Source organism: Anopheles arabiensis, chromosome 3 (assembly GCF_016920715.1).
Source record: "Anopheles arabiensis isolate DONGOLA chromosome 3, AaraD3, whole genome shotgun sequence".
Classification (NCBI taxonomy): Eukaryota; Metazoa; Arthropoda; class Insecta; order Diptera; family Culicidae; genus Anopheles; species Anopheles arabiensis.
In genome coordinates, this window is record NC_053518.1 from 2,033,946 (window position 1) to 2,060,261 (window position 26,316).

The window sequence follows — 26,316 nt, forward strand, 5'->3', positions numbered from 1 at the left end:
TAAATTTAGATTAGACTTACATCATGCCGGCCGGCCATGCGCCCCATGTTGACATACGGAGGCTAGCGCTCTTCAAGCGACGTCGCGTCGCAATAGAAGACATCGACACGCACATCATCATCATCATCAACAGCAGCAGCATGATCATCCGCACCCTCTTTGCCCTGCCCTTTATGCCGCCGTGAAAGAGGTTCGAAAGGTGTTTGCTTAAAATTTCTTTTATAGATCCGCTTTAGCGTTAGCAGATGGGCGGATTGAGGGTTTTTCGTTTTTATTGTAGCTCCACCACCACCTCATCTACCGTCGCTTCCGCCGGCAAAGAAGCGACAAATGAAGCTATTAAGTGATTTAGTGCGAGAGGGAAAGGGAAAAACCAAACAGCCCCAAGGGGCCGCGCACAAGGGCCTTGGTTTGTAAATGGGATTAAGTGCGTCGGTTAATGTTACGAGCGTCGGTGCGCTTGTTATTGCAAGAAGGTCTGAAGAAACAAATTTGAAACAGTTACGAGTGCATCATTAAGGTGAGGTGTGTTTGTTTGTTTTTTGTATGGATGTGCAAAAGATATGATTAGCTTAACTACTTATAAAGAAATTGTATTAGGAAACTAAACGTCAGCGTCGCAAGTACGAAAGAAAAGACTTCAAACTAGATAATTGAAATTAATTTCATAATTAGATGTCCATTAATGAAGATAACTCGCATGATAAGCCTAATTGTCCCGCCATTTGGGCCGATTTCATCACATGCAAATTCCCTCGTAATATTTCCCATATGACCCAGCATCTTGCACCAAGATCCCAATTATGACCTCGGCGCCGCAGCTTGCCAAATTGTTTAAATTTCGTACCACTCGACGCCACAACGCCTTACTCACTTGCCCGCTGATGATCTAATTTTAATGAGCGCTCATCAACATCGCATCGACACACAATTGTCCGGCGCAGGGTTTGCATCATTTGCAGCGTCCCCGCTAGCGCCAGCGTCCAATCAAAACCCCAACCGCGAGCTTAGACAAAGTCTTCGGAGGCACAGTCTTCGATGGCGCAAAAGCATGTCACGGGGACGGCAGGGCTTGGTCAGCAAATAGTGCCCCGCGGGAGAAGGTGCCGTAACGAGGGAGAACCCACGGGGGCGCCTCGTCGGCAACGGGGCACAGTGCGCACACCATTAACGCCAAACTGCAAAGCAAGTGAAATCGCGGACTGCGGCTGTTTTCCGCTGCGTTACATGTCCGCACAAAGCAGGCAGGCAAGAAGGGAAGGTGTTGCAAAAATTATTGTTGTCAGTCACCACACAAGAGCCACGGGCGGTGGTGAGCAGTTGGGTGGGAAGCGTGTGTATGCTTTCGCAAATCTAAGACACTCGCTCGCTCGTGCGCACAAACACACACACACACGCTTGAGGCGCCGTAAGCGTTTTTATTTTCGCAAAAAGTCTCCCCACCCCTTGAACAGTGCCATCGCTTCTCTTCCCCTCCCAATGGGTGGTTGGTGAAGCGTAGAAATAAGGTCGCGACTGTTTCGAAGGTAAAAGAAAACAAATGGACGAACGAAAACGCACAACCTTAACGCATCTCCGCAAAATATCCAGTCGAGGAAATTGTTCAGCCGGGTGTTGGTAATTCATATGTGAAGTTTTCCCAACCCTCGCTGTCTGCTGCCGTACCTGCCACCCTCACGCGCGCTTATTAATGGGCAGTTTTCGGCTGTGAGGGGAGAGAGGGCCCGCATTTGCCACCGACACCGACCACCGTGAGCCGTGAGAATTCGTGAGCAGGCGCGTGAGCCACTCCACGGATGGACGGGCGGATGGACGGTAACGACTGTTCACGCTTGTTAGGATTTGGAGCAAACACCTCATTTACGACTTTATCTACTGTGTACCGGTGCTGCTGAGTAAGTGAATGTGCCCATCAGCCACTGGACTTAAGCGGGGCCGGTAAGTGTGGCGCTGCCAAAGGAAAAACGCCCCGCTTTTCATGCCCATCGACGCAGGGTGCAGTCGCGGTCGAAACTGCACACGATCGATTGTGTGCAGTTTTCCCCTTCCCTGCAGTGTCTAAGTGGGGTGAGAACATGTGAGTTCGATTTTTCCAACCTTGCCCCTTTGAAGTGGCCCCCACAATCGGTTGCCGTACGCTTGTGAGTCGGTAGCAGGAAAATTGGCGTGGTTTTTTGGTTCCTCGCACGCACGTAACGATTGCGTCAGCCGTTGCCACGAAATATGATGCGCTAAATCAACAGGTTGGCGGACGGAACGTCGTCACTCAGCAATGCGCAATCGGGTGAAAAGCTTCGCGATTGATCATCAAATTAAATTCAATAAATCAATAACGGGTGAGTTTTCGCAATGTTTCGTTTCAGCAGTGGTACATGAAACACGCTCAAGACCTTTAAAATCACACTCAAGCATATTTGGACCTTAACTACGTCCTTCATGTCTGCGTCGTTGATGTTTCCTTTTCACGATTCATTAATTTTGCAATTTTATTTTCCTGTCACTTAGCTTTATCGCTTTCCCGTCGTCGCAGAAGATGCTCATTACCTCCGCCCAAACGACACCTTTCAAGACTCGTTAACAGCAAACCAGCTTCAACCGGGCAGTGATTAATGTCAGGAAAAGCATCACCTACCAAACCCTCGCACAAACGGCCATTACACACCATGGTGCGACACAAAAAAACAGGCGCTATTCCGTCTTAATAAGGAAACACCTTTCCTTTGGCTCAAACAAAACCCGCTGGATGCGATCTTTGTACGCCACACTAATTGTGGACAAATTGAGGCACCACCAAGGCACCAAGTCGCACACACATAGTCAGTGTCTCTTGTTGTCATCGCTGTGCCCTCCAGCTTTCAATTTAGTAGTTGCTTAGTGCGTGGCATAATTTATTGCTGCCCTTTTCTTCCCCGCCGGTCACCGGTCGTGCACGCACGATGCAAATGGCTCGACATGCAATAGATGAACGTCGCACGCAGCCTGTGCAGCTGTCCCGTAGGCTGATCCCCTCCCATTTTAGGCAGCGGGGCAGAGAGTAGTGCATCTGACCAATGCGTGCCAATCGGTGGGCAAACGACGCGGCCACGACGACGCTTCCGGAAACAACCGATTGCGCTTGAAAACGCAACGCTTGCACCATTGCACCCGCAGGCCAGCATCACCGGGCGTTAATTTATCACCCCGAAGGGTTTCTCACTCTCTCGCCGCCACTGTCGTCGTCACGGTTCTGTTGCAGCTCGGGTAATAAATTGTACACTTCCTACACCACGCAGCGCAGCTCGCGGCCACAAACGATGGACAACACACACTCTGTCGCTTGCACTTGCGCAGATTGAAAATGAACTCTTCAAATTATGGATGGCAAACGAAACGTTGGACGTCTACATTTGCACAAACGCAACAGCTCAGGGCAGCGCGTGCGTTAAATAGCCAAATGGACAGTAGGGCTCTAGCGAATATGAAAGCAACCGTCAAAACATTCGAAATGGGGATTTCCTCTTAATTTTGTCGGAAAAATAAAACAGATTAAAAAGAAAAACGAAAATGAAACGTTTGCTGGCAGAAACGAAAACGAATCCGTTGCACAACCGTATGTATTTAGGAGGTAAATTAAAAATGTGCACAAATAAGCAATCGAAAAACGGCGAGCTGTAGACGAGGATAAGACGAATTTTCATTTTTGTTTTTATGTGATGTTGCTGCTACTGCTCGTCAACCATGTTAAATATTTACCAAAGAAAGTGAGTTAATCCAGTTTTACAGACGAGCAAGCACATCATCTTGAAGCGTACTTTTTTTTTAGGGGCGATGGCTCTATATTGAGGTTAAATGCGTCACACACACACATGATGGTCAGCCATTCACTCTAGAACACAACACAAGGAAGAGAGCGAACAAGATTACTTTGCTTTAAAGCGCAAAAAAAAGCAACGGCATGATTGTATTATTAATTGCCAGCACGATTAAGGTCACAATGTCCTCAAACAATCCACTCATTATCAGCAACATAATAAAGCACATTGTGTGTGTGTGTGTGTGTTTGGGCACTGTGTGGTCCCCGGTGGAAGCATAAAAGAAGCAACGCAAAGACACCCAACCGATGAAGAGACGATTGCGGACGGAGCTAAATGAAGCTGAAGGAGAATATTAATTTTTCAAACAAATGATTACGATTTTCAACGGCCTCCTCCACTCTCCCTCTATCTCTATCTCTCTCTTTCACTCACTCACACACTCTCCGTTGATAAATCTGAAATGTGACGCACAGATTTACATGCTGCCGGGTGGGTAGCATAACGGTGCTTGGCCACGCGTTCAATGTGTCTGGACTGTTTGTTTTATGCTACAAACAAACAAAGACACACACACACATAGACACTCTCGCCCTCGGATCATTTGCGATAAATCTGACCCGGTGCACACACTGTGAATGTGCGTAATTGTGTTCTGCTCAACATCCGCCACCATCGCCACCATACACGTCCAAAAGTGGGAGAAAAGTGCACCAAAGAAAGGGTGACACACGTACACCCACAGCATGGCACAGGGAAGAGCATGGGGAGGGTGGTGACGTTAGTTCTGCTTTGCTGACTCCAACGCTCCCAAAGGGGATGGAATGTAAGGGAAGAGGGAAGGAAATTAAATGATGGAGCGGGCAGATACGGGCAGGTCATTTCCCTCTCTGGACACGAGCACAAATACACACACACACACACGCGAATACTAAGGGCTCTGGGAGGGGTGAAAAAAGAGTACATTCAAATAGATGTAACTAAAAAAGGGGTTTATAATTCGATATGCCATACGCAACACGCTTCCCCCCGCCGGCCCCTTCATCGGCATCGAAGTCCAATGCGATTGTATGTGTGCAGCATTTTGTGTACATTATTTTCCCGTCCGGAGGGATGTTCTACGCTCGTCGCGATAAGGAACCGAAAAAACCCGTTGCTTGGAAAAGGGGTGAAATTGTCCAAAACAGGGAGGGGGATGGGAGTGGCACCGGACCTCTCAAACGCATCCGGTAAATGCAGTTCCACACCGCTGACTGCATTAAACTGCTCATTTACAGCGATATTAGCGAGCGTTAGTGGCGGCGATGTTGTACACCTATACCCATCGGGGATGATTTTCTCTTTCACTGATGAGGGATGGAAAGGGGGTTGGGGAGGGGTGGTGGAGAAATTCAGCCCAGGAAAACACGGGCGTGCCTGATAGGCCGCGGGTCCATATACAGCCAAATTATAAGTTCATTGCGTTTGAATTGTGCGCGTCGATGGCGGCACTGTCGATGGCGTTAGTTATATAAAACCATTTTGCCTCCTATGTTCCTCCACCAAACTCAACAACAAGCCCAACAACGACCGAAAAAAAATGCTGTTATTTGATTCGTAATTTTAACAATTTTCATTTTGCCCATGAAACCACCGCAACTCCATTTTCCGCGGCGTTGTTTTCTGGTGCGTTTTGCTACCGCGTGCGCCGTGCACTGTTGTTTGATTTTCTTCGTCTATTTGTCTTGCTTCATAATGTTCAAGCCAACCACTTTATATCGGGGCGGTCCGTACAGTTTCCACAGCCCCACAGCCGAGGAAAACCACAGCCATATTTCCCCGTCCAGCACACCTAGGAGGAATTGTGCAACAATCGATCAAATCAGGCGGCGTCGGCGGCTGTTGCAAGGCGTGAAGTAAGTGGCAATGTGCAGCGGCAAAAGGTAAACTATCAGTGGGCAGTGCATACAGTTTCTTATCGCGCTGTTTTTTGTTTTGTTTTTGGAGGAAAGAGGCTGAGAAGAGGGAAGTGTGGCAAAACACTTTCCATTGCGTCACACGATAGTTTAGGCGCTGCGGTTGCGGTTGCTTGGACGGACCCGTGTTGTCGCCTTTGTCGCTCGGAGACGGAGACCTTGCTCTATTTGATAACAGAAATCAAACGGAGTGCAACACGATGTGGTGTCGATGATGGCGTAAGATCGTGAAGCAAAACCAGTGGCTCTGCTCCAATAACTTTGCCCCATCCTGTGTAGCTTTTACTTCATATCGTCGATTGTATTTATTACAGATTGGTACAGAGATTGATTGATTTATTAGTTTAGCGATTGATGCTCCATGTACCAATTTTCCCCAAAGCTTTTGCTTGATCTTTGTCTCACTTTGGGTTTGAGAGTTTTCTTTTTAAACAAACTCTTCATTTTGTTGTTACTGCAGCACAATTGCCGCCGTTTCCTTGTTCGCTTTGCGAGTAACAAACAGCGAAAATGTAAACAACTCACATGCGGCATAACAAACATTGTCGATGGCCATCACCAAGCATTTGCCGTCGCTTTCGGAAGGAAAGACAAAACTGTCCTCCCCCACCACCCAACCCATCTACTGAACCGATTGACAAACTTTTCCACGGCAGTCAGATTCTTATCGCAGGGTTATAACTAAATGACATCGTCGGTGAGGGGGGGTTAAACTTTTTCCCCTTTTCTTCCGCTTTTCCACACCGGTTTGGGTCTCCATTCAAACACGCTGGAATTGCATTAGTAATTGGTTATAATTTATGGGAACCACAATCGAATACTCATCCCTCGGTGTGCACGGAGCAGGCACAGCACAGCGAAAGGAAAACCTTTGGGGAAACCTTTGCTGCGGAACAAACCACTCCTCCCGTTTGCCCCGGAAGCTCCGAGTCCGATTACACGGGCGGCATCGTCTTTTAAGCGCTTGTGCGCTCCCTGGTAGCATGCAATCGCGTATTACGTTGCGAAGCATTTTGTGGTTGTGGGTTTAGGCCCTCCCAATCCCCTCCCTCATGGAAAACAAAAATAAAAATACACAAATACACCCAAAACCCGACCGCATCGGGTCTGCGCTCTAGGCACAAACGGTGAAAAAAGCCATCGAGTAAATTGTATAACAAGATAGTTAGACAACTAATTGATCACCAAACAATCCCCGCGACAGTTGTGGTAGTGAGCCCGAAATTCAGTATCGACAAGCCCCGGTGCCCTCTCCCCTAAAGAGTCTCGCTTCCCGGTACGCTTTTCCGGGTCAGAAGAATGTTTTTGTTTAGCGTGGTTGGTTTATCGCCGCGCGTTGGGCCTTCCCTTGGCGCGTATGTATTCGTTGCCCTCGTGTTTGTGCCGTTGCCCCGTTGTTTGGCGTGCTGGCTGGGTGGCCAAACATTACCATTGCAAACCCCTTTCCCGCGACACACGTGTAAACCATAAACGGTTGTACACAGCACACGGGCACATACACAATCTCGCGCTTGTTTCTGTCACTGCAGCAGTAAACAGGCCGGGTGACTTCCGGTTAGAATTTCCAACGCTTTCACTCCAACTCTGCGCGGCTAGTAAAAGGGGGAATGGAAAAGGGGAAATAGATACAAAATTTTATTGTATTCATTACAATTGCCACAGGCACACACACGCATCATTCTGGGAGTTTTTTTTTTGCGTTTTGTTAATGCATGTGAGGTTTTTTCTTCGCTCACCTCTCTCTCTGTAGCTACTTCCGTCATTTGTCGCGGGTTTGTTTGTAATTTACAGCATTTTGCCGGCTCTTCCACTACGGTAGCATTATTGGGGCAATTAGTTTGTGGCTCTTGCTTCGTCCAAAACACCCCAAACAGTGAACCACACCAGCACCGCACCAGAACAGAAGCACATTTTCCAACGACATGCAACGACCGACTGTCTCATCACCAAGACCGCATGCGTACCGAATCCCCGAGTGCCCAATATGAAGAATGCTAGTTTACGACTGTTTAGACCGCAACGCCGTGACAGCTTGGGTCCACCCCAGAAGGTGAAAGTTTTCCCCCGAAAAACTACAGCCCCAAAACTGACGCTTTGATGAATTGTACCAGCGATTAGAGTAGAACATTTATTCGTCTCCCTTTTTGGGGAGGGCATTAGACATACGGGAAGGGAAAAGGTAGACATAAAGAGGGGGTTGAGGCTTTCACGGTTGATCGGTTGTCGTCTCGTACGTCTCCACGTAAAGGTTCACACACAGACGGGGGGGTTGGGAATATGGATATAAATGGTTCCAGTTACTGAAATCGTTATCAATCACGCCCCGGGGTAGTAGGCAGAGAGCTGGCGGAGAGTCAATTCACCGTGTAAGGGCCGGGAAAAGGGAGCAGAGCCGTCGAATCGATGCGGTTTTTTCGGTGGGGGGGGGGCATTCGACGAAATCAATCAATTATGAAATGAAACGTTCGCGGTGGTGTGTGCATCACGGTTGTAAGGCGAAGGAAGGAAGAACTTTGGGCTGATGGAGTGGCTCGAACGCACTTGAATAGTTAAAGTCTTGCGGTAGAATCATTCAACCCTTGCTTCGTTTGTGTAGATGATTAAAGTACAATTGGGAGGAAGTTTTGTAAATGGATTTTATTAACCTCTCAATAGACCGAATGTCTCGTAAAGGGTCATGTAAAAACGCACCGAAGCATGTTGATGTAGCCTTGGAATTTTCATGACAACGTTATTCATTATTCATTCAAGCATTAATGGTTTTAATAAACAAGTTGAGTTTGAGATTTTCAACAACTGGCATTAAAAATTATAGCACCACTATTGACCTCTGCCCATGTGTGACTATTATATCGTCTGGAACCTGCCGGAAATGGTTCGTGCAGTACCGTCTTGTGCTTTTAGCGATAAAATGTTGTCTGTCTGTCCAACTAAAACACGGTCTCGGTTCAGTGAAAATCTCTCGCCTTTGTTATGGTACAACTTTGGTAAGTTTTGTAGGAATGTTTGCGCAAACTTCAGTCCAATATTATTGCCATCGATTTTTCCTGATTGCATACCAAATAGGCGTTAGCAGGCTCGCACACACACACACGGCACGATTAAAACACAAGAGAAAACATTCCCATTTTGGCTGATCCAGCAAAAACAAGATGGTCGACAAAACGGAGTTCCATCTACCCGGATTTCTGTCTCCTCTTCCAAAAACCAAACCATCCCCCCCATTTCCGGAACGACGTAGAACATGAACAAGCTCAACAAAGGATGCTGTGAGGTGGTTGGAGTTTCATCTCCCCCCTCCCATTGCCATCCTGCATAACACAACAGTCACACACCAACACACACACACACACGCACAAGCTCACTCAAAGACCAAAGCACCAAGGATGGATGCCGTTATGGGTTGCCATCACGTTCGTGGAAAAGCTGGAAAAGCCTACGGAAAAGCGAACCGTGCCATTGGGCAGAAGCAGCGCGTTCTTTATGCTTTTTGTTTTCATCCCAGCGCACAGCATCACACCACTACCAACGCAACGCGTCGAGCGATCCTTGTGTGAGTGCGAGAGTTTGATGCTGTGTGTAAGTGTTGGGGGGGAGCAGATTCTATGCTGTTCCTTGTTTCATCTGCTGTACTCCCTTTATGCGTTCGGGGTGTTTGTATGAGTGTCAGTCCTTTGTGTGTGTGTGTGGTTGTAACTGTTCCCGAAACGGCCCCACGGGATGCTGTGACGTCGGGCGGACACTTCGCTGCGAGTGATTGTGTGTGTGTGTGTGTGTAGCAGCTGGTGTTTAGGTTAGCATGTGGTATTAGATGGATAGAACCAAACTGTCCGTTCACTTTTGCTTTCCATTTTCTAAGCTTAAGAAGACACAGAGACGTTTTTTTCAGTTCAGAGAGAAGGACACACACGACACATTTTCACACCCCAAGGACCACTGCGACCATCATTACCATCACTTCCCAAACGTTGGATGCTGCAAAAGGGAATAACATTTTCCACCGTTCATAGCGCGTGTCTCATGCTTACCTTTGCACGTTCTTCAAACGTTCGTCTTCGCACAAAGGGAGCGTCAGAACGTCTGCTTTGAATAGGCCTCCTTCGCGACGGTGTTCGCCTCGTGCGACGGTGGCTTTGTTTTCTTGTTCTTGCTCGCTTTTAAGTTTCTTTCCCACTCACACACACAAGCTCTCCTCTATTGCATCGAGCTAAGAGCGTAATCGGGGGGCGCTCGGGGTGGTGACGATACGGTGCAGAATGTGAGCTCTGCTGCAATGTGTTCTTTGATTTGTATGCTGCACACACAAGCCCTGCTACTCTACTCGCTCTGCGCGCTCATACACACGTACCCGTACACATACAGACCCACACAAACACACACACTGCACTGCTTTGCTCCTCAACCGTGAAGACGTGAAGATTGCACGCGAATTGCGCGCGCCCTGACTTCCTTTCGCCTCCTTTGATTGCCTTTCGCAGGGACAAGGGACTTTGATGCCCCAACACAACTACCGCTCCAAGGGGGTGGCCCTCACACTTTTACTGATGCACCAGAAATGCGCACTTTTTACTTGGGATATCTTTCTGTTTCCCCCGTAATCTGGGATGGGGAAAGATTGCTTTCGCTCCAGATGCCTGTGTGCTCTATGGCCCTGCAGAAAATTATGCTTTGCTGCCTTTTCGAACACACTCACACTGTTAGTACACACACACACTTCTGTTACACTGTTATGTTATGAAGGGTGGACCCGATGGAATCGGTTGCAGTTGGTTCTGTAGTGACCAAAGCCGAAGAATGCCCGTCGTTTTTGCTAGCTAGAATCTGCTGCTTCGAATAAGACAGTCGCAGCCTCTTCTTCCTGGGATGAAGACTGTTTGCTCGCACGCGCGCCTTTGGGGGGTTGGCTTCCTGGCAAAACTACTTCCTTCCTGTATTGCGCGCAACGAGCTGTACTTTTCTTAAAGGGGCTTCCGTTTTATTCAGCTTTCCTGCAGGCTGCAAAAATGCACAACTAGCACGGGCTATTTGTTCTGTTCGCTTTTGCACCGGAAGGGATACTCCGAGTTGGTCGAAACTTGGCGCCGAGGGCGTATTGGCAACGCAGACGACCACGAAGAAGACGACGACCAGGGAAAATCCGAACCGTACCGCACTTGTTTCACTTCTGAGCGGTTGTATCGCAGCAGGCGTAGCTCCAAGCCCCAAACACGCGCTGTGTCGGGATCCGTGAGCGGGAGAGCGATGTTACAGAGCGAGAGAGAGAGAGAGAGTTGAATGCGTGCGTGAAGTTACGTTGTTATGTTGCGAGGAGTCGGAGGGGGTTGAAAGATAGAGAGAGCAGCATGACCGTACGGCAGTTAGGGGTGGAACAGAAACAGAGAAACAGACGAAGAGAGCACGCCAACGGAGCGCGTTTCGTGAGCATGAGAGTGCTGATCCGCGGAAAACATTGATCCCCGCATGGCCCCTTTCCGTGTGCTGCGCACCACCATGCATGCGGCTCCGCGGACGTGCAATACAACGGTTGAAGCAATGGCGCGGCATTAGAGCGGAAGAAACCAAACAAAGAGAATGATTGGTACCAGAGCGAGAGAGCGAGAGAAGAGTTTGGGTGTGTGAGAAATCCGCCGAGCGAGGGAGCATACGCAACATGAATCACGCTTTGAGCGCGTTTGCTTATATTATGCGCAACATAGCATAAAATGCATTAACGGTGCATTGAGGGTTGAATTTCACATATATGACAGCTGTCATTTTGATTTCTTGTATCTTTATGATTTTTAATAGCTATTATGAACTGGAAAGAATCATAATTACTGTATCTTCCTGAGTTTTAAATGCGCTACCTTTTAATTCTATTGTTTTGCATGTGATTGAATAATTTTAAAACGGAATCAGGATTATAAAGTTGCTAAAAAGTACGATAAATTCCCCATTTTAAGATATACACTTGTATAAATTGAGCTCAGCATGAGCAAATTTAGCTATTACTAAAGGTTTGTAGTATAGCGAAATATTTCTAGAAGAGAAATTTGCTCACAACAAACATTAAATAATGAACTAAATCTAATTAGAATACCAACAGAATTTCCAATTGATTTTCATCTTCATTTTGCTGTCGTGGATGTGTACCTTAAGCGAGACGTTACACTTTCAGATAGATGCGACAGATCAAAGTCGCAAGGTTGCTTGTGTGTATCACATACAGCATATGCTCTTTGAAGACATTCAAATTTATGGATTAAAAATGTTAGCAAAATGTACGAAATATTTGTTTCATTTTCTGTACTGAAGTAAGAGCAAGTTAAATTCCTTATTGCTGCCCTTTTCCAGTGGGAACAAGGTTGAATAGTTTGGTAGTCGTTTCGGTCGTTCGGTAGGCTAGTCGTGTCAACTGCACTCTCCCAACGTTACACTCAGCCCCATAAATGGTACCACAAACGAAACCCGATTGGAGTGAGTGTTTATTGCTTTTAGTTTACATTCGATTTCACCCCTCGCCCACCCACCCACCGCCACAAACTTTAACTTACTTCTGCACTGTAAGCTTAAATCGAAAGAACTGTTCGCTTGTTGTTTTTTGTTGTTTTTTTCGATGCCAAAAAGGTGAAGAAACATGTTTCCGCTGTGTCGTATGTTCGTTACAGAAGAGTATGGAGAGAAGTTTGCAGTTGAGGGTTAACAACCGAAACCGAAAAGCCCCAAAATGCAGTAAACAAACGACAACACGAACGTACAACGTACGCAAACATGTGCGTAGAATTAGCTGGCTGTCCACCCAGAAAACTCGGAAGTAACACCGTCCTACAGCCCCCATTTGGCACCTGCACGTGTCATTCGAGCATGAAGTAAATCTCTCCACAATCGTCTCGGCATGGCTCCTTGCGGCCATGTGCGTGGGCACCGGCTGTTGTTGGAACAGGCGGGAGAAAAAAAAAGAACAAAAAACAATGACAGCGAAAACTATTTCCGGAACGGACGAATTTTCTGAGTGTGTGCACCTTTTCACGTGGCACATTTGCAGGAACGTCCACACAAATCAAAACGAAAGCCACACAGAGCGCACCGGCTAATGCATGGGGACAGAGGAAAGTGATGGGACATGGTCAGCTGCACCATAACGTGCTCGTTCGTTGGAGTTTTGCGTAATGAGGCGCTCGTTTTCGGGTCGAGGAAATGCGACGACGACTTCATTGTCGCTAAACAGGATAAACTGCTAAGCTTTTAGCGCTTGCAGGCCTCCTGGCGATGGTGACGCTTGATCCGTGTCGTACACATGCAGAACAACGCGGAAAAGGGCCTCAATGGACAATGGCTCACGAATGCAATGGAAAGACGGACAAGCAATTGTTCGATATAATCGTTGTCATTGTGTTGTATGAGCAGCAGTAACTGATTGTTCCATTCTACTGTTTTTTGTGTGTTTTAATTGTCCTTTTTGTCTGTGTTGCAGTAGAGATGCAGTCCATTTGTTTCAAAACTCCCCAACCACATCACTTCCTAAGGACTAATCTACTTCCAGTGTGTTTGTGTGTCCCATTTAGCTCCATTTCCGACCAACGTGTGCACATTTTGTTCACGTTTCTGGCCGTGTAACTCCGCTGTGTGCACATGTACTTTGCTCCAGGGCCTTCGTACTAGCCCTCGTAGAGCCTACACACAAATCACCGTCACGAAACGAAAACGTTCCCAAACATCCGACATCGGTACGGTTTGCACCAGCAACGGGTACAAACGACATCGATAATCAAATTAGAACAAACGAAAATGAGGCCATCCAAAAGGGAAGTGTTCGGTTTGTGTTGACCACACGGAAAGGATACGAGAAGTTGGTCAACCGAGCGTGGCACACCTGTGTGCCAGAGGAAGAGAGGGAACCGCATTTGTGGTCGCGTGTTTCTGGACAGTGTGGCATTTTGGGAAGCCGTACGAAAGGCGATAGGCCCCTGCAAGTGTCTCTCCTCGGCGTGTTCAGAAACGTTTTTCATTTGGGTGACACACACAGAACAATCACAGCAAACGAGTGGGAATTGTGTGTGTGTGTGTGTGTGTGTTCTTTATCCCCCTATTTTCTCCACTTCAGGGAGACTGCCAACCACTGCACGTTTCCGTGCACGATCCGGTGCTTCGTCAGCGGTCATAAAACGCGCTGCCGGCGGTCAACATTGTCAATGTGAAGGCCAGCCAAGTGAGGAGCATAGCGGAAGTCACAGACAGAGCGAGCGCACTGAGAACTGAAGCGTGATCGAAGGATGACGACTTGTTTTGCACGACGATCGAGCAAGCTGCTGAGACGCATTTTTCACGCGCACAAGGAGTCGCGACGCTCGATCGAATCTGTTCCCCCGATTTGGAGTGGCCGAGGGTTAGGGTGAACTATCTTTTGCAACGGCCGATCGGTTGATTAATCGACCTGCGCTGCTGGGTGCTACTGGGTGTGTGGGGGATGGTGCTTCATCGACAAGATGCGACCCTTGGAGAGGATAATCCCGACCCGACAAGGATGTGTTTGTGTGTCTAACTTCGATCGGTGGTCGGTGGTTTATTATTGTCTCGCGTACCAAATCGGTGAACGGTGACCTGGACCTGAACCTGATCCAAAGAAGGAGTAAAGGAAGCACCGTGAGACGTTGCTTTTAAAGTCATTTTTATATGGCCGATGGAATCTTTTTACCGTTCTGATCAGTTCATTACACGAGTTATTGCATTATTGTCTGGGGCATTGTGATGGTACACGATCAAGAACGTTTGTTTTAATGTATTCTGAGATGGTTAATGAACGTATATTTATTGAACTTATTCCATCAAAGTCAAAGTATTTTTTGTATGCCTTTCAAAGAAACGATTGGATTTGAGAATTAATATTATTTAATTAAAACTACTCAACATAAGAGATTTAAACCACAAAATGTCTTCCCCCAAAGAAAGTAATCTGTTCGTTGCCATTGAGACGCATCGCGCTAGCAATCAACAACAACTTGCTCCAATCCCCGCGATCGATCGATCGATAACGAGTTTGTTGTGATCGTGAAATCGAAAGTTTTGCGTTCCAAAATCAGCGCCTACTAGACGCATCTTCTCTGCTTTCGATCTCGATCGCGATCGGAGCAGCCCCGCTCAGTCGGAAGTTGCTCCGGAACGATGCGGAAGAGAGCATCCGGTTGGTGTTCCGGACGGGATGGTGAAGAGCTCCAATCGCTACTCAATATGGCCACGGCAGAAAAGCAGATGTGATTAATTAGCGTAAAAGGCAGATTAATTGCATAGAGGGGGGGGGGGTGCTACCATGTGCGCGGTGCGCGTTTGATGATGCCCGAGGAGAGGCCGCCCTCGTGTTGATTTTGGAGAGCAAGTTGGCAATGGTCAGGATCGTGTGTTTGGAAAAGAAAGTGGTTTGCTGGCTTGTTTGATTTGCTAAATGCCCCTTGTGCATCAAAGAACTTGGCGCGGTTGGTCAATTAAATCGGTTTTGAAAGCCCGTTTGTTGTCCTCCCGAAGCCTAATCAGTGGAGTAGTGTAGCGTCCGTGCCCGTGGTGTAATCAATAATGTTGTAAACAAATTAACTACTTTCCATTCCTCTTCCTTTTCCACTCACAGCTCACACAAAAATAGATACAAAACCGTCAACTCAAAACATGAAGTTTGTACCGTTCTGCGTTGTTATTGTCCGAAGAATGATGGCTCGGGCTTACGGCGAGGTTCTTCGATCCGTGTTTTCGGCCCTGTTCTGGGGAAGGGCGACCTTTTCAAAGTAAAACATTAAACCGCGAAGCTAAACGATGGCTAACTTTTTTTAATGACAAACTTTTTGGCCAAATGTTGTTTTGGTTCTGTTCCGAGAGGGCGGTTCGGAGTTATTCGCGGACCAACAACATTGGTTTCATTGACATTTTTGTGTTGCTGCTGTAACCTTTGGAGAGCAAAGGCCTCGATCTTTTGACAAATCCAAACCATTTTGCTAATTTGAAGTGTTGGGATATGAAAAATTAATTTCTCCCGATGTCACGTCTTTATTACCACGCCTTTGCACAAGTTGTAAACAGGCGGATAAAGGAGTGTAAAATGCGTATTTTTTTGCTGCGACTCGTTAATTTATTCCACTTTCAATCCAATATGGGCACGGATCTCGACCTGACATCTCTATCAACGCGAGGATTCCGCGTGCCATAAATAATCATTTACATACTTTTTTCCCCTCACATTAAGCACAATTGACCGTGGAACAGAACACGGCGCGGCGAGACACAAATACAATGGAATTGCTTTCAGCTCATTTCCTGATCATTAGCAGCTCTTTCTTTTCGTTGTCATAATATTGCACCACTTTTTTTTTTGGAGTTGCCTTGTGTTGCCCTAAAGGGTTAGAAGAAGGAGCTTTTGCTATTGGTTGGGGGCTATTTTTGCGGCGGCATTTCGCAACCAAGCATTTCAGCGCTGCCCGAGCACTGAAATGGGTTGAAAAGTTTTGATTTGTGAATGGGGAAACTTGTGTAATGCCTTGAACGAGCAGGGCGGCCTTTTGGTTTGTGAAAGAGCGAGACAAGTTTTCCACCCCCCCCCCCCCACAGGTCCTTGGCGAGGGTTGTTCGCTTTGGAGTCAGGTTGCGGGTGGGAAGAAAGTACACCGCCGGAACCAGGAATGACTTGACTCGTGGGGGACTCGAGCAGAAATCGAACCCAGAGTGTGACAAAGCACGTTGTTCACTATCTACCCACCAGGCACTCAGTGGACAGGGAGTGAGAGGATGAAACGCAGCGCGCGGCGGTGCGGCCTCACCGAAGGCCACGGTTTACGGTTCGCTTGCTCTGCCGCTGGCCGCCAATGTCAGAATAAATCATCTTTCTTCGATCGGTTGCGATGCGTGCGTGGCAGGTTGGGCCATCAGCAGGTCAATTTCGATTTGCTTGGTTGTGTCTCACCTACGCGATAAACCGTCCCCGCGGGAAAGCTGCCCGGACAAGGACGATATTGTGTGTGCGAAAGTCGGCAACAAAGGCGGAGAGTTGCTGACCATGTGGTCATTTGGAGTTTAAGGACTTACCACTACTGGGCAGAAGAGACGGCGCAAGAACACGGTCACAAAGTGTTGCGAGAAGTAGTTGTAGACGGCGTATCCCATCAATACCTGGAATGGGAGAGGGAGATGAAAAGCAGTCAAGGAATCGGTCATTGAACATTTTAATTGCAATTCTTCATATTTAAATGCCAGTAACAACAATAAGATCAAGATCAAGAGCGGAATATTATTGAAATGTTATTGTTTCTATTTCTATTTCGCTCTTTGTTTACACTCTAGAAATAGCTTCCTTTTCCACTGAAGCACGCCAGCACGTGTCAAGCGTCTTAGCGCCAAACATCGCTATTCTCAGCAGGCCTGGATCGATACCGTTGCGGCCAACATCGCCGTGGTGCGCAAACAAACAGCACCACTACCATTCCTGGCTACTGTGATCACCGGTTTGGCAATAAACACATCACTCTAATGACATATCTCTCTCTCTCTCGCTATCTCTGTACAGCGGCACTCGTCACCATGAGGAAGTGCCCTTCCCTAACAGCAGTACCTAACGATCACCTTGTGCGGCGATCTCATCCTCGAGAGCCTTGGATTATTAGACAGGACGGGCAGCGGGATCACTCGAAATGGACAGATATACACGCCGCACAAACATCACGTTTCGCTCAGCATCACGAACCGTGACATCACACATTCGTTGTTTACATCGATTGATTGCGTGCTGTGTTATTGAAACAGTGGCGTTTCTGGCTTGTTGTAACTGACGTCCCACCCACCCCCACCGGCCGACCCCGCAACCTTACTCACTTTCAGGTGAAACAGGAAGCTGCAAACCTGCCCGTATCTGCTCACCGGCGTTTCCTCGTCGTCGCTCTTAGGATTCATGAAGCTTCCGTACACACGCGCCACACACAGATACACTCATCTATTGGGCAAACAATGCAAAATCACGACACCGAACTATGAATCTCCTACACTCTGATGCACCACACACGCGCACACACACACAGTGGCACTAATCCAGTGTAGGGAATTTAAACTTTCGATCTCGCTACTGCTGGTCGGTTCGAATCGCGGTATCGAGATGAGCCTCCAGACATCCAGGATCCATTGGGCTCCTGATGCGTACTGTGGTCGCCTCGCGCGCCCTATCACGTATGCAGGCAAGGCGTGTGTCACACCAAAACCCGCCCCACCATGCCCAGCCCCGGCGTCGTACGGTGCTACAGGGCTTAAGGCCAGCAAAACGTGCCCGGTAGAAATAGAACCAATAAGGTACGCGCGAGGCCATTAAGGGGCACACGAAACGGTGTGTGATAGAGAGAGAGAGAGAAGCAGGGGAATTAGGCGCAAAAAAGAACAGTTAGAGGCGATGGAGGCAAGAAGGTAATGCACGTGTGTGGAACCGGTGCCATAAGGAAGGCTTTCCGATGGCTGCAATCCGCCGCCACCCGCCAACCGGTACTATTGCCCTTGAGGTTGCGGCGAGCTGATGCACATTGGTTGTGCAGGTGGAAATGGTCAAAATGTATCGCATTGTTGTAATTTAATACAATGAAATGCATTATTCACGTGTGACGATGAATTGTTGATTTAAATTTGATTTTTGTTGTAATTTTAGTTCGCAAATTATCGTAATTTCACTGCAAAATGTGAAGCATCAAGCGGTTTGCTACGCGATTGCATACTTTTAGGCGTTTTAGAACAAATCGGATTTCGTAAAGCACAGGAATATCAAGCAAAAATTAAATTAAATATTAAACAGTTGCATATCCCACTGTCTAACGGCACGAGCACGGTTAAGTCGAAACAGGTTACACGAAGGCCATCACCATTAGTCCGGCGTTGTACCGTTCCCCCCCTCCTCTCATCCAATTACTTCGCGCAGAATCGCACCGAAGCAGAAATCGCCATTCATTAGTTCGCACTTTCTTCATTCATTTCGTACTTTGCTTCGGATAAGAGGAAAAACAATCGGCAACACACACATGCTTGTTGGAGACATTCACGTACTCACCCTCCCGCTGGAGCAGGAGGTGGTTAGGAGAACGGTTTTATTGTAATACCGCGATGCTACGGATCTACGGGGGTCAGTTTGTGCTCGCGGCCCGTATGCAATTGGCTGGCTGGCCATCGTGCACATACGGACCGTAGTTTTTCAACTCGCAAAAACCAGTTTCGTTTTCCTCTTACATGATACACGATGTGTTGTTAGTTAAGTGTGACAGCAGTATCACTACTGCATTCGGCTAGTCGTTCGGTTGTGCTTAGAGTTAAGTTCTCCTCTCTTCCCGCGCTTTTCTAAACGTTAAACCTCCAGTTCAAAGAGGAGGGCAGTGTTCGATTATCATTTCTCTAATACATTGTATCCTTTACTCGATCTCCCCCCTTTCTCTCTTATGGCATCTTATCGAACGTGTAGTTTGTGTGTTTCTGCTTTTCCTTGGAATCTTGGTTCTATCGAGAATAAATAGAGACTCTATGCACGAGAGACAGCACTCTCGGGCGTAATAAATACAAATTAGGTCCATAAGTTAGGTGGGCTACCTATCTGCTAGCTTACAAAACGTACCTTATCCTACTCTACTCAAAAACCATCGGCACCATCCGGATGATCAGGTTTATCGTGTTGAGGCGTCACTGCTACACCTCTTTGCGCAGACGAGTGAGTCTCAGACTTTATATTTGGCTTAACCGTTCATCCGGATTCATCGCGGAACTTACTGGAAAAAAAAACAGTAGTACCTCGTCGCTATCTGTACTCTCTGTCCTCTCAACTACTTACATCCCTATATACCGTTGGAACACCTTCGTCTAAGCGTATTGAATCGTAATGGCTATGTACAGTGCGCGTGCGCGAGGACGGTTGCGCTAGTTCACCGCTAGACATTCGCTCAGCAGCACGTTGTGCAGATCGTCCATGTCCGTCCAATCTTTGCGCTCGTTGCGGATGACGATGTTCCGGATGCATCCCTTAAAGTTTTCCCTCATCAGCAGTGTGCCGCTGGAAGCCGCATCTGAAACGAAATTTTGAAGGAAAAATGACGTAAATTCAAACGCTCATGATGAAACGGTCAGTCTGACTCGGCTCTTACCTGGAAGACCACCAATGTACAATGGAGCCTTTGTGTTGACCCGTCCAAATCCGTTCGTTCCGTGGGGCAACAGCAACGAAGGAGGGAACTCGTTCACCCGCAACGCCATCTGATGATCCTCGTACAGTGCCGAGATGTTGTGCCACCGGTTATCGCAAAGTGTGTACTTGGAGGGCAGCGATGTGGACAGTCGCGTCGGATTGCCGTCACCATTGTCCACCGAAAGGATTATCTGGAGAAGAAGATTAGGTTGTTAATAACGATTCCATTACCTCTTCGGACGGTTTACTTACATTTCCATTGGAGATCTCTAACGATAGTGCGGGGAAACCATTGATCTGGTCGGCTACGCTCATGAGAATTCCGTTCATTTCCGACGTCCGAACCTCCAGCTCAATCTCCACAAACTTTCCTACGTTGAAGTTGCGTTCTTTAAAAGCAAAGCAAAGGGTGGGTTATCAATCAAGTAGGAAGCACTACACCATCCTGCAAAAACCAACTCACTGTAAATGGCGTACGCATCTCCGGGGAAGTAGGAACCACGCTCGATGCGCGGGAAGCACTGGCCCACGTGCAGATGCCGGCCGGGCCGTGCCAGGTCCTGCGTGTTATTGTTCACCACAAACTTCCGCAGGCAGCCCTTGAACGCTTCCGGCCGTGGTTGTAGCTCCCGGGGCAGTATCGGCACCTCGTCCGGCAGTCCACCGACGTGCAGCGTGCTGGCCGCGTTCAGTTTCTTTGGTAGTTTAAGTTGCGCCGAGGAGTGCCCGCTGCCGACCTGTACGCTCAGTTTGGCCTTCTTCTTCACGCTGCTCAGCGTCACGCGATACCACTGGCCATCGTTCAGTTTCGGCGGTAGTAGGAGCTGTTCGCGTTTGCGGCCTCGCACGGTCAGCTTGAGGAAGCCATCCTTCAGCGACAGCATGATGAAGTGTTTCGCTTTCTCTTTGGTTCCCTGAAGGAATGGAGAGGAAGACAGCTGTGATTAGCATCATCAATATGTGTCATAGCCAGCAAACTTACCAACGCCACGAACAAAATGCCATTCGGATAGAACGTCCGGAAGTCGAACTCGATGTCGAAGTTACGCTGCCACATGTTTCTCGACTGGACCGTCACCACGGAATAGCTTTGCGGTTTGTCACCGTACTTGAACGCATTCGGTTCGTACGAGTAGCTTCCGACCTGCAAGCAAATCAAATGGTAACTTATCATCTGCGTGAAACAACTCTGCACCGACTAGCAAACGGATTGTGATAGCACCAGCTTCGAAATTACCTTCCGAACAGGGGTACGAGACTCACGGAAAAGCGTGTCTTAAGCAGTGCAAAATGTGTAATGTCGGCATGGGGATTAATATAGCCCGGTTAGTAAATCGATGGCGATGATGGTTGATTAGAGTTCTGTGCTTCGTAGTCGTGTTTATACTATTCATCGGTATTAATTCTACACCAAACTAGACTAAAATTACCCCTACTCTATCCCTTCGAAGCTCTACATCCCATTGTGTTTCCTTATTGTCCTGAAATCCACTTTGATCATGCAAACAAAAATCTAAGATACACTAACATAAGCCAACCGTTCACCAATTAATAAAATTGCTTAAACCTAAAATAGCAGTCACAGTACTACCACTGCTATCAACGAACTACGCTACACTATGAAACCCATTTCCAGCGTGTGTTTAGTGTTTAACAATCGTCTGCTTCTTCCTTTGAGTTAGTAGCATTTTCAACACTCTGTAAGTACAGAAAGGTTAAATGTGAGATAAAGTATTTGCTTTGTAATACAACGATCAATGTCTTAATCTAAAGCACTTGCTACAGAGAACCAGAGAGGCACTCCGCTCCAAGAGCATGTTAAAAGTGACCAAAAGAAAGCTTAAAATAGGAGTGTTTAAGTGTATCTGCTACCTAACCGCCAGCTACTTACACGATGGCAACCTTCCGGAGCTGCCTTGAAACTCCTTCCGATTGGTTCCGTTTTCATGAGTGCCGTGTACAGTCCCTGACTACCCATGGGCGGTCCGGTACGGCCCATCTGAACGTCGGTAAAGTTAAGCGCTTGCCCGAACGAAAGCGTTTGATTGTTGAACACCACGTTCGCAACGACACCCTTCAAACCGTCGAACACCTTCGCCAGCGATGCGAACGCCGGATCGTACGGTACACCACCGATGTACAGACCTCCGCTTTCGCCCGGCATGTTCACCAGCGAGGATTGCAGTGTTCGAGACATCTGGAGCTTGTCGTCGATTCGCAACTCCACATGACGGCCCTGTTTGACGACCGCAAGCACATGATACTCGCCATCGTTCAGTGTGCCGTTGGAAGTCAACTCTACCCGTCCAGTGCCAGCATCCATCCACAGATGAAGACGACCCTCAGACAAGAACACGGAATAGTTTCCAAACGTATCCTTCGCGTCGTAATCATCGTGAATTCTGCTCGGATACGCAGACAGAAGCAGCAGCGCATCTGGCTCCATGGTACGGAACACGAATCCAAAGTTGGCTCGCTTCTTCAGCGGGAACGACGGGAACTCGACGTAACCGTCGCCGAAAAAGCCTGCCTTCACGATCGTACTATCGCAGGATGTCTCAATGCCAAAGTGTGTCGTACTGTCGAGAGGATCGTAAGAAGTGCCACTGATCTGCAGTCCCTTCACACAGCCCAGGAATGCGTGATCTGCTCCGGGTGCTTTGGTGGTGCCCGTTTTGAATCCAGGAGGAACTCCTCCCAGATAGTACTTGTCGCTGAGAACTGGTAGCATCGAGGCACCGATTGGTTTCGTGGGTGAACCGAGAATATTGTCTAGCCCGTCCACCTTCAGCACACCTTCGTCCGTTCGAGATTTACGGTATTGGCGGGATGCTTCGACAACGACCCACCGGCCTGTGTTGTATCGTTTGGTGGTGTTGATCTCAAGTCGTGCATCATCACCGTAATCCACGCGGAACACCAAACGGCCTTGATAGAGTGTAAGCGATACTGATCGATTCTAAAAGAAGAGTAAAAATGCGTTAAAATGAATCCAATGGGAGTATCCACACGATTACTCACATTCTTCTCATCCAATGCCAAGAAGATGAGTGCATCCTCATCGAGCGTTTTGAAGCTAAGACTCAAACTGAATTCCACCTTATTTAGACGACCGGTATGCTGCAACACCGCATATCCATTGCCGTTAAAGTTTCGCTCGTTGGTAGAGCTGGCAACCTCCTGCGGTCCTAGCATAGCTCCCGCACACTTGCCACTGGAGCTGGTAAAGTGCCACAGTCCAAGCTGCCGTTGATCGACGTAAAGCTGGCTGACGGCCACACCCAATCCTTGACTCGGCTCTAGCTCCGGCACACGTAGATCATCCGGTATACCACCAACCCAGATACGTCTGCTCGGTCCAATGTTGATCGTGGAATACGCTGGACTGCTTGCACCGGTCACAGGACGTGCATTGCTCAGGACACCGGCCGGCAGCATGTGCCGCACGTTGAGCGTTCCCACGTTGAAGGTACGCGTTGCATCAATGAAGTACCAGGCGGCATCATTCTTCAGATCACGTACCTCGATCTCCTGAGGATGGGTCATGGTTGTGACGGATTCACCGTCCAAGCTCCAAAGCATACGAATCTTGCGCTGTCTCAGCTCGAGCGCGATGAAACGACGATCATCCCCTTCAATGTATGCCAGTGGTGAGTTCTGAACCTTTGGATTCGTCAGTGCGATCGACATTACGATCCGATTGGTTGTGGAAGGTCCAAAGGTGGCTGGTGCGTACGAACGTATACATTGGTCCGCTGATTCCATCGACACACGGATCTGTTATGAAAAGAGAAGTGGACATATTTTTAGAATCACAATCGTGTGTTAAAGCTCATGGTTTGTGTCACTTACTCCCTCTGCAGCATGCTTTGCAAGTGCTATCTGATCGCGCAACTGCTGCAACTTTCCCGAAAACGATTGATTCCACGCCTGGAACCGTTCATCCTGTATCTTGCCAAGTGCTTCGATGCCGTTCAGCTTGTCCTTTGCCTTGCGAATGTTGCCAAACGTTTGCGATACGTTCTCTTCGGCCATGCCGAACTTGGTGTCCCACTCCGGTTCGAGCGATTTCAGCTTCAGTTTCAGCTTGTAAACGTCACTGTTGAGATTGATCGCATCTTGGCGGACGAACTTCATCTGCTCAGACACGATGCTCGAACGGTCCAGATCGGATTGCACTGTTTTCATCGTTTCACCTCGCTCCACCTTGCCCAGCTCGTCCATGAGATTGTTGTTCTTGATCGCCGTCTGCCATATCTGATCCTTCAGGCTTTGGACACTCTTCTCCTTCTGGATCATCGTTTCGTTCAGTGCTACAATCATAGAAGATGCATATTGATTGCTCTAAATATAATGCAAAAACAGTAGTTTCTACTTACCAACAGCCTTGTTGAGTTCTTTATTCGCACGGCTAGTCAGATTCGTAGACACTCCCAGGGCCTTCCGGCTCTGATCACTGATTGTAACGTCGTGCAGTGGATGTATCAGCTGATCGGCCTTCTCAACCATGCTGGTCGCATTGTCGGCACTGGACTGCGCAGAAACAATTGCGGATATAATGTTCTCATACGCTTGACTCGCCTTCATAGCTTTGGCCGATGCGTCTTCGGTCGTTTGGAACTTGTTCTTAATATGGTCCGCTTTCGCCTTCAGCTGCTCCGCGTGTCGAAGCGCTTGCGGGATCTGTGTCTCGAGCAAAATACTCTTCTCCCGGATCAAGTCTTCCGTTGCATCACTCAACCCATCCAACAAGAATTGTAACGTACGGTTATCCTTTTCCAGTTGATCGTAGTTATCTCCGAGCTGTTCCAACGTAACATCCGTATCGGACATTATGTTGGTGTCGAGCAGTTTCATAACTTCTGCTTCATCTTCCAGCGCTTTCTCATACGCAGCACGAGCTTTGTCAAAGTGCTTCTGATTGGTGGTCTGATAGACCTCCGTCTCCTGCACGTGTCGAAACACCTGCACGGTGTAGTTCTGCAGATGATCTGCTTTGTGGTGTATCTGTTCGATCTCGAACTTCAAATCATCCAATCGTCTTGCTTGCCGTTCAACTTTCTTCGAAACATTGAACCAATGATCGAATTGCTTGTTGGCACACTCAAGCACTGTATCATCGAATTCTACCGCCTCGGCGCGATCGCGTATGTCTGCCAGAAGATCTTTCGCTTCCTTGACTGCAAGTGGCAGTTTTATATGATGATCACCAACTCCGTAGTTCTTAAGTATCTGGATTGTGTTCCGCAGATCACCATCTATCGCGTTAATTTCTTCAAACAAATCATTAGCACGTTCATTACACTTGTTGATTTCCTCTTCGCGCGCTGTCAGACGGTTGTCCATCTTCTGCAGCCGCTTCGTAAGTCGTGTTGCATTGCGCGTAAGCGGCTCCGCAAAATCGGCCATAAACTTCTTCGCCATATCTTCCGCTTCTAGCAGTCGAGCTACTCGGTTGGACAGTTTGCGCGTTTTCGCTTCATATTTCGTGAGCTTCACCCAAGGGGCCGGTATGCCGTTGCGATCGATGTGAGCCGTTTCCTCTGCCAATCGACTAGCCAGTATTTCAAAGTCATCGATCAGTGTAATGGTGCAGTTATCGCAAACTAAAACAAATGTAATCGTGAAATGTCATAGAGATTTATAAAACGTTATGAAATACTTACTCTTGCACCGGTAGTCCTGCACGATATGCTTGGGCAGCTCGCAACGATCACACTTTCTGCCAGTTATCCCCGGACGACAGTGACACTCGCCCGTGAAATGATCACACTCATCGGACATACTGCCCTCCCGGTTACATTCACACGCCTCGCAGTGTCCATTGTCCAGATGGGGATGGCCAAAGTATCCCCGCATGCAACTATCACACAGTGCGCCGGTATAGCCCGTTTTGCAGATGCAATGAACATCGCTACCTCGAACCGTACAACCACGGGCAAAGTTTTTCCGCGTCTCGGGACACGGACAGGGTGAACATTGGCCAAGGTTAGGATCACCGTAGAATCCTTCCGCGCATCGTTCACAGTGCTCACCTCCTGTGTTGTTGCGACAGTTCTAGAGGGGATAAGAATGTTTTACCAAACTGCTCCAAGGAGACCGTAACTTCGTAACTTACCAAGCAAACTCCTGTTTCTGCATCACACTCCTCACTACGTCCATTGCATCCACAAGGCACCACCTTGCCGATCATATCATCTATGGTTGCCCACTCCAAGTCGACGATCGGCAATCGATGACGATAGTAACCAGGGCCGGGATTCTGACACGACAATCCACTGTATTTTGGAGTACAGCTGCAACGCTCCACTCCATAAGCATGGTTGTTCTCAGCTCCTGCTACAAAGATTCCCGTGTCAAGTGTCACATTTGTTAGTCTGTAATGGTATGAAATATCCTCGGTTAGTCCTTTAGT

General features: G+C 48.0%; 2 protein-coding genes across 3 annotated transcripts in view; both read right to left on the reverse strand.

Annotated features, from left to right (window-relative positions):
* LOC120901425 (dual specificity tyrosine-phosphorylation-regulated kinase 2) overlaps positions 1-17,917 on the reverse strand; it is a 58,372-nt gene extending 40,455 nt beyond the window's left edge. The window contains exons 1-2 of the mRNA XM_040309369.1: positions 17,573-17,917; positions 16,790-16,873 (exon numbers count right to left, since the gene is read on the reverse strand). Of these exons, the coding sequence (XP_040165303.1) occupies positions 16,790-16,873; positions 17,573-17,650 (162 nt within the window). The 5' untranslated portion in view covers positions 17,651-17,917. The remainder of the gene's footprint in view (positions 1-16,789; positions 16,874-17,572) is intronic.
* An 837-nt stretch (positions 17,918-18,754) lies between these two features.
* The window catches only part of LOC120901420 (laminin subunit alpha-1), a 76,447-nt gene continuing 68,885 nt past the window's right edge, over positions 18,755-26,316 (reverse strand). The window contains exons 14-24 of one of the 2 annotated variants that reach the window (XM_040309356.1): positions 26,020-26,278; positions 25,568-25,958; positions 24,281-25,507; positions 23,754-24,214; positions 22,923-23,678; positions 21,793-22,860; positions 20,884-21,045; positions 20,365-20,815; positions 20,154-20,290; positions 19,861-20,092; positions 18,755-19,782 (exon numbers count right to left, since the gene is read on the reverse strand). In XM_040309356.1, the coding sequence (XP_040165290.1) occupies positions 19,637-19,782; positions 19,861-20,092; positions 20,154-20,290; positions 20,365-20,815; positions 20,884-21,045; positions 21,793-22,860; positions 22,923-23,678; positions 23,754-24,214; positions 24,281-25,507; positions 25,568-25,958; positions 26,020-26,278 (5,290 nt within the window). In that variant the 3' untranslated portion in view covers positions 18,755-19,636. Of the gene's footprint in view, positions 19,783-19,860; positions 20,093-20,153; positions 20,291-20,364; positions 20,816-20,883; positions 21,046-21,251; positions 21,600-21,792; positions 22,861-22,922; positions 23,679-23,753; positions 24,215-24,280; positions 25,508-25,567; positions 25,959-26,019; positions 26,279-26,316 lie in introns of those variants that run through there. The other variant, XM_040309357.1, reaches the window with a different exon arrangement.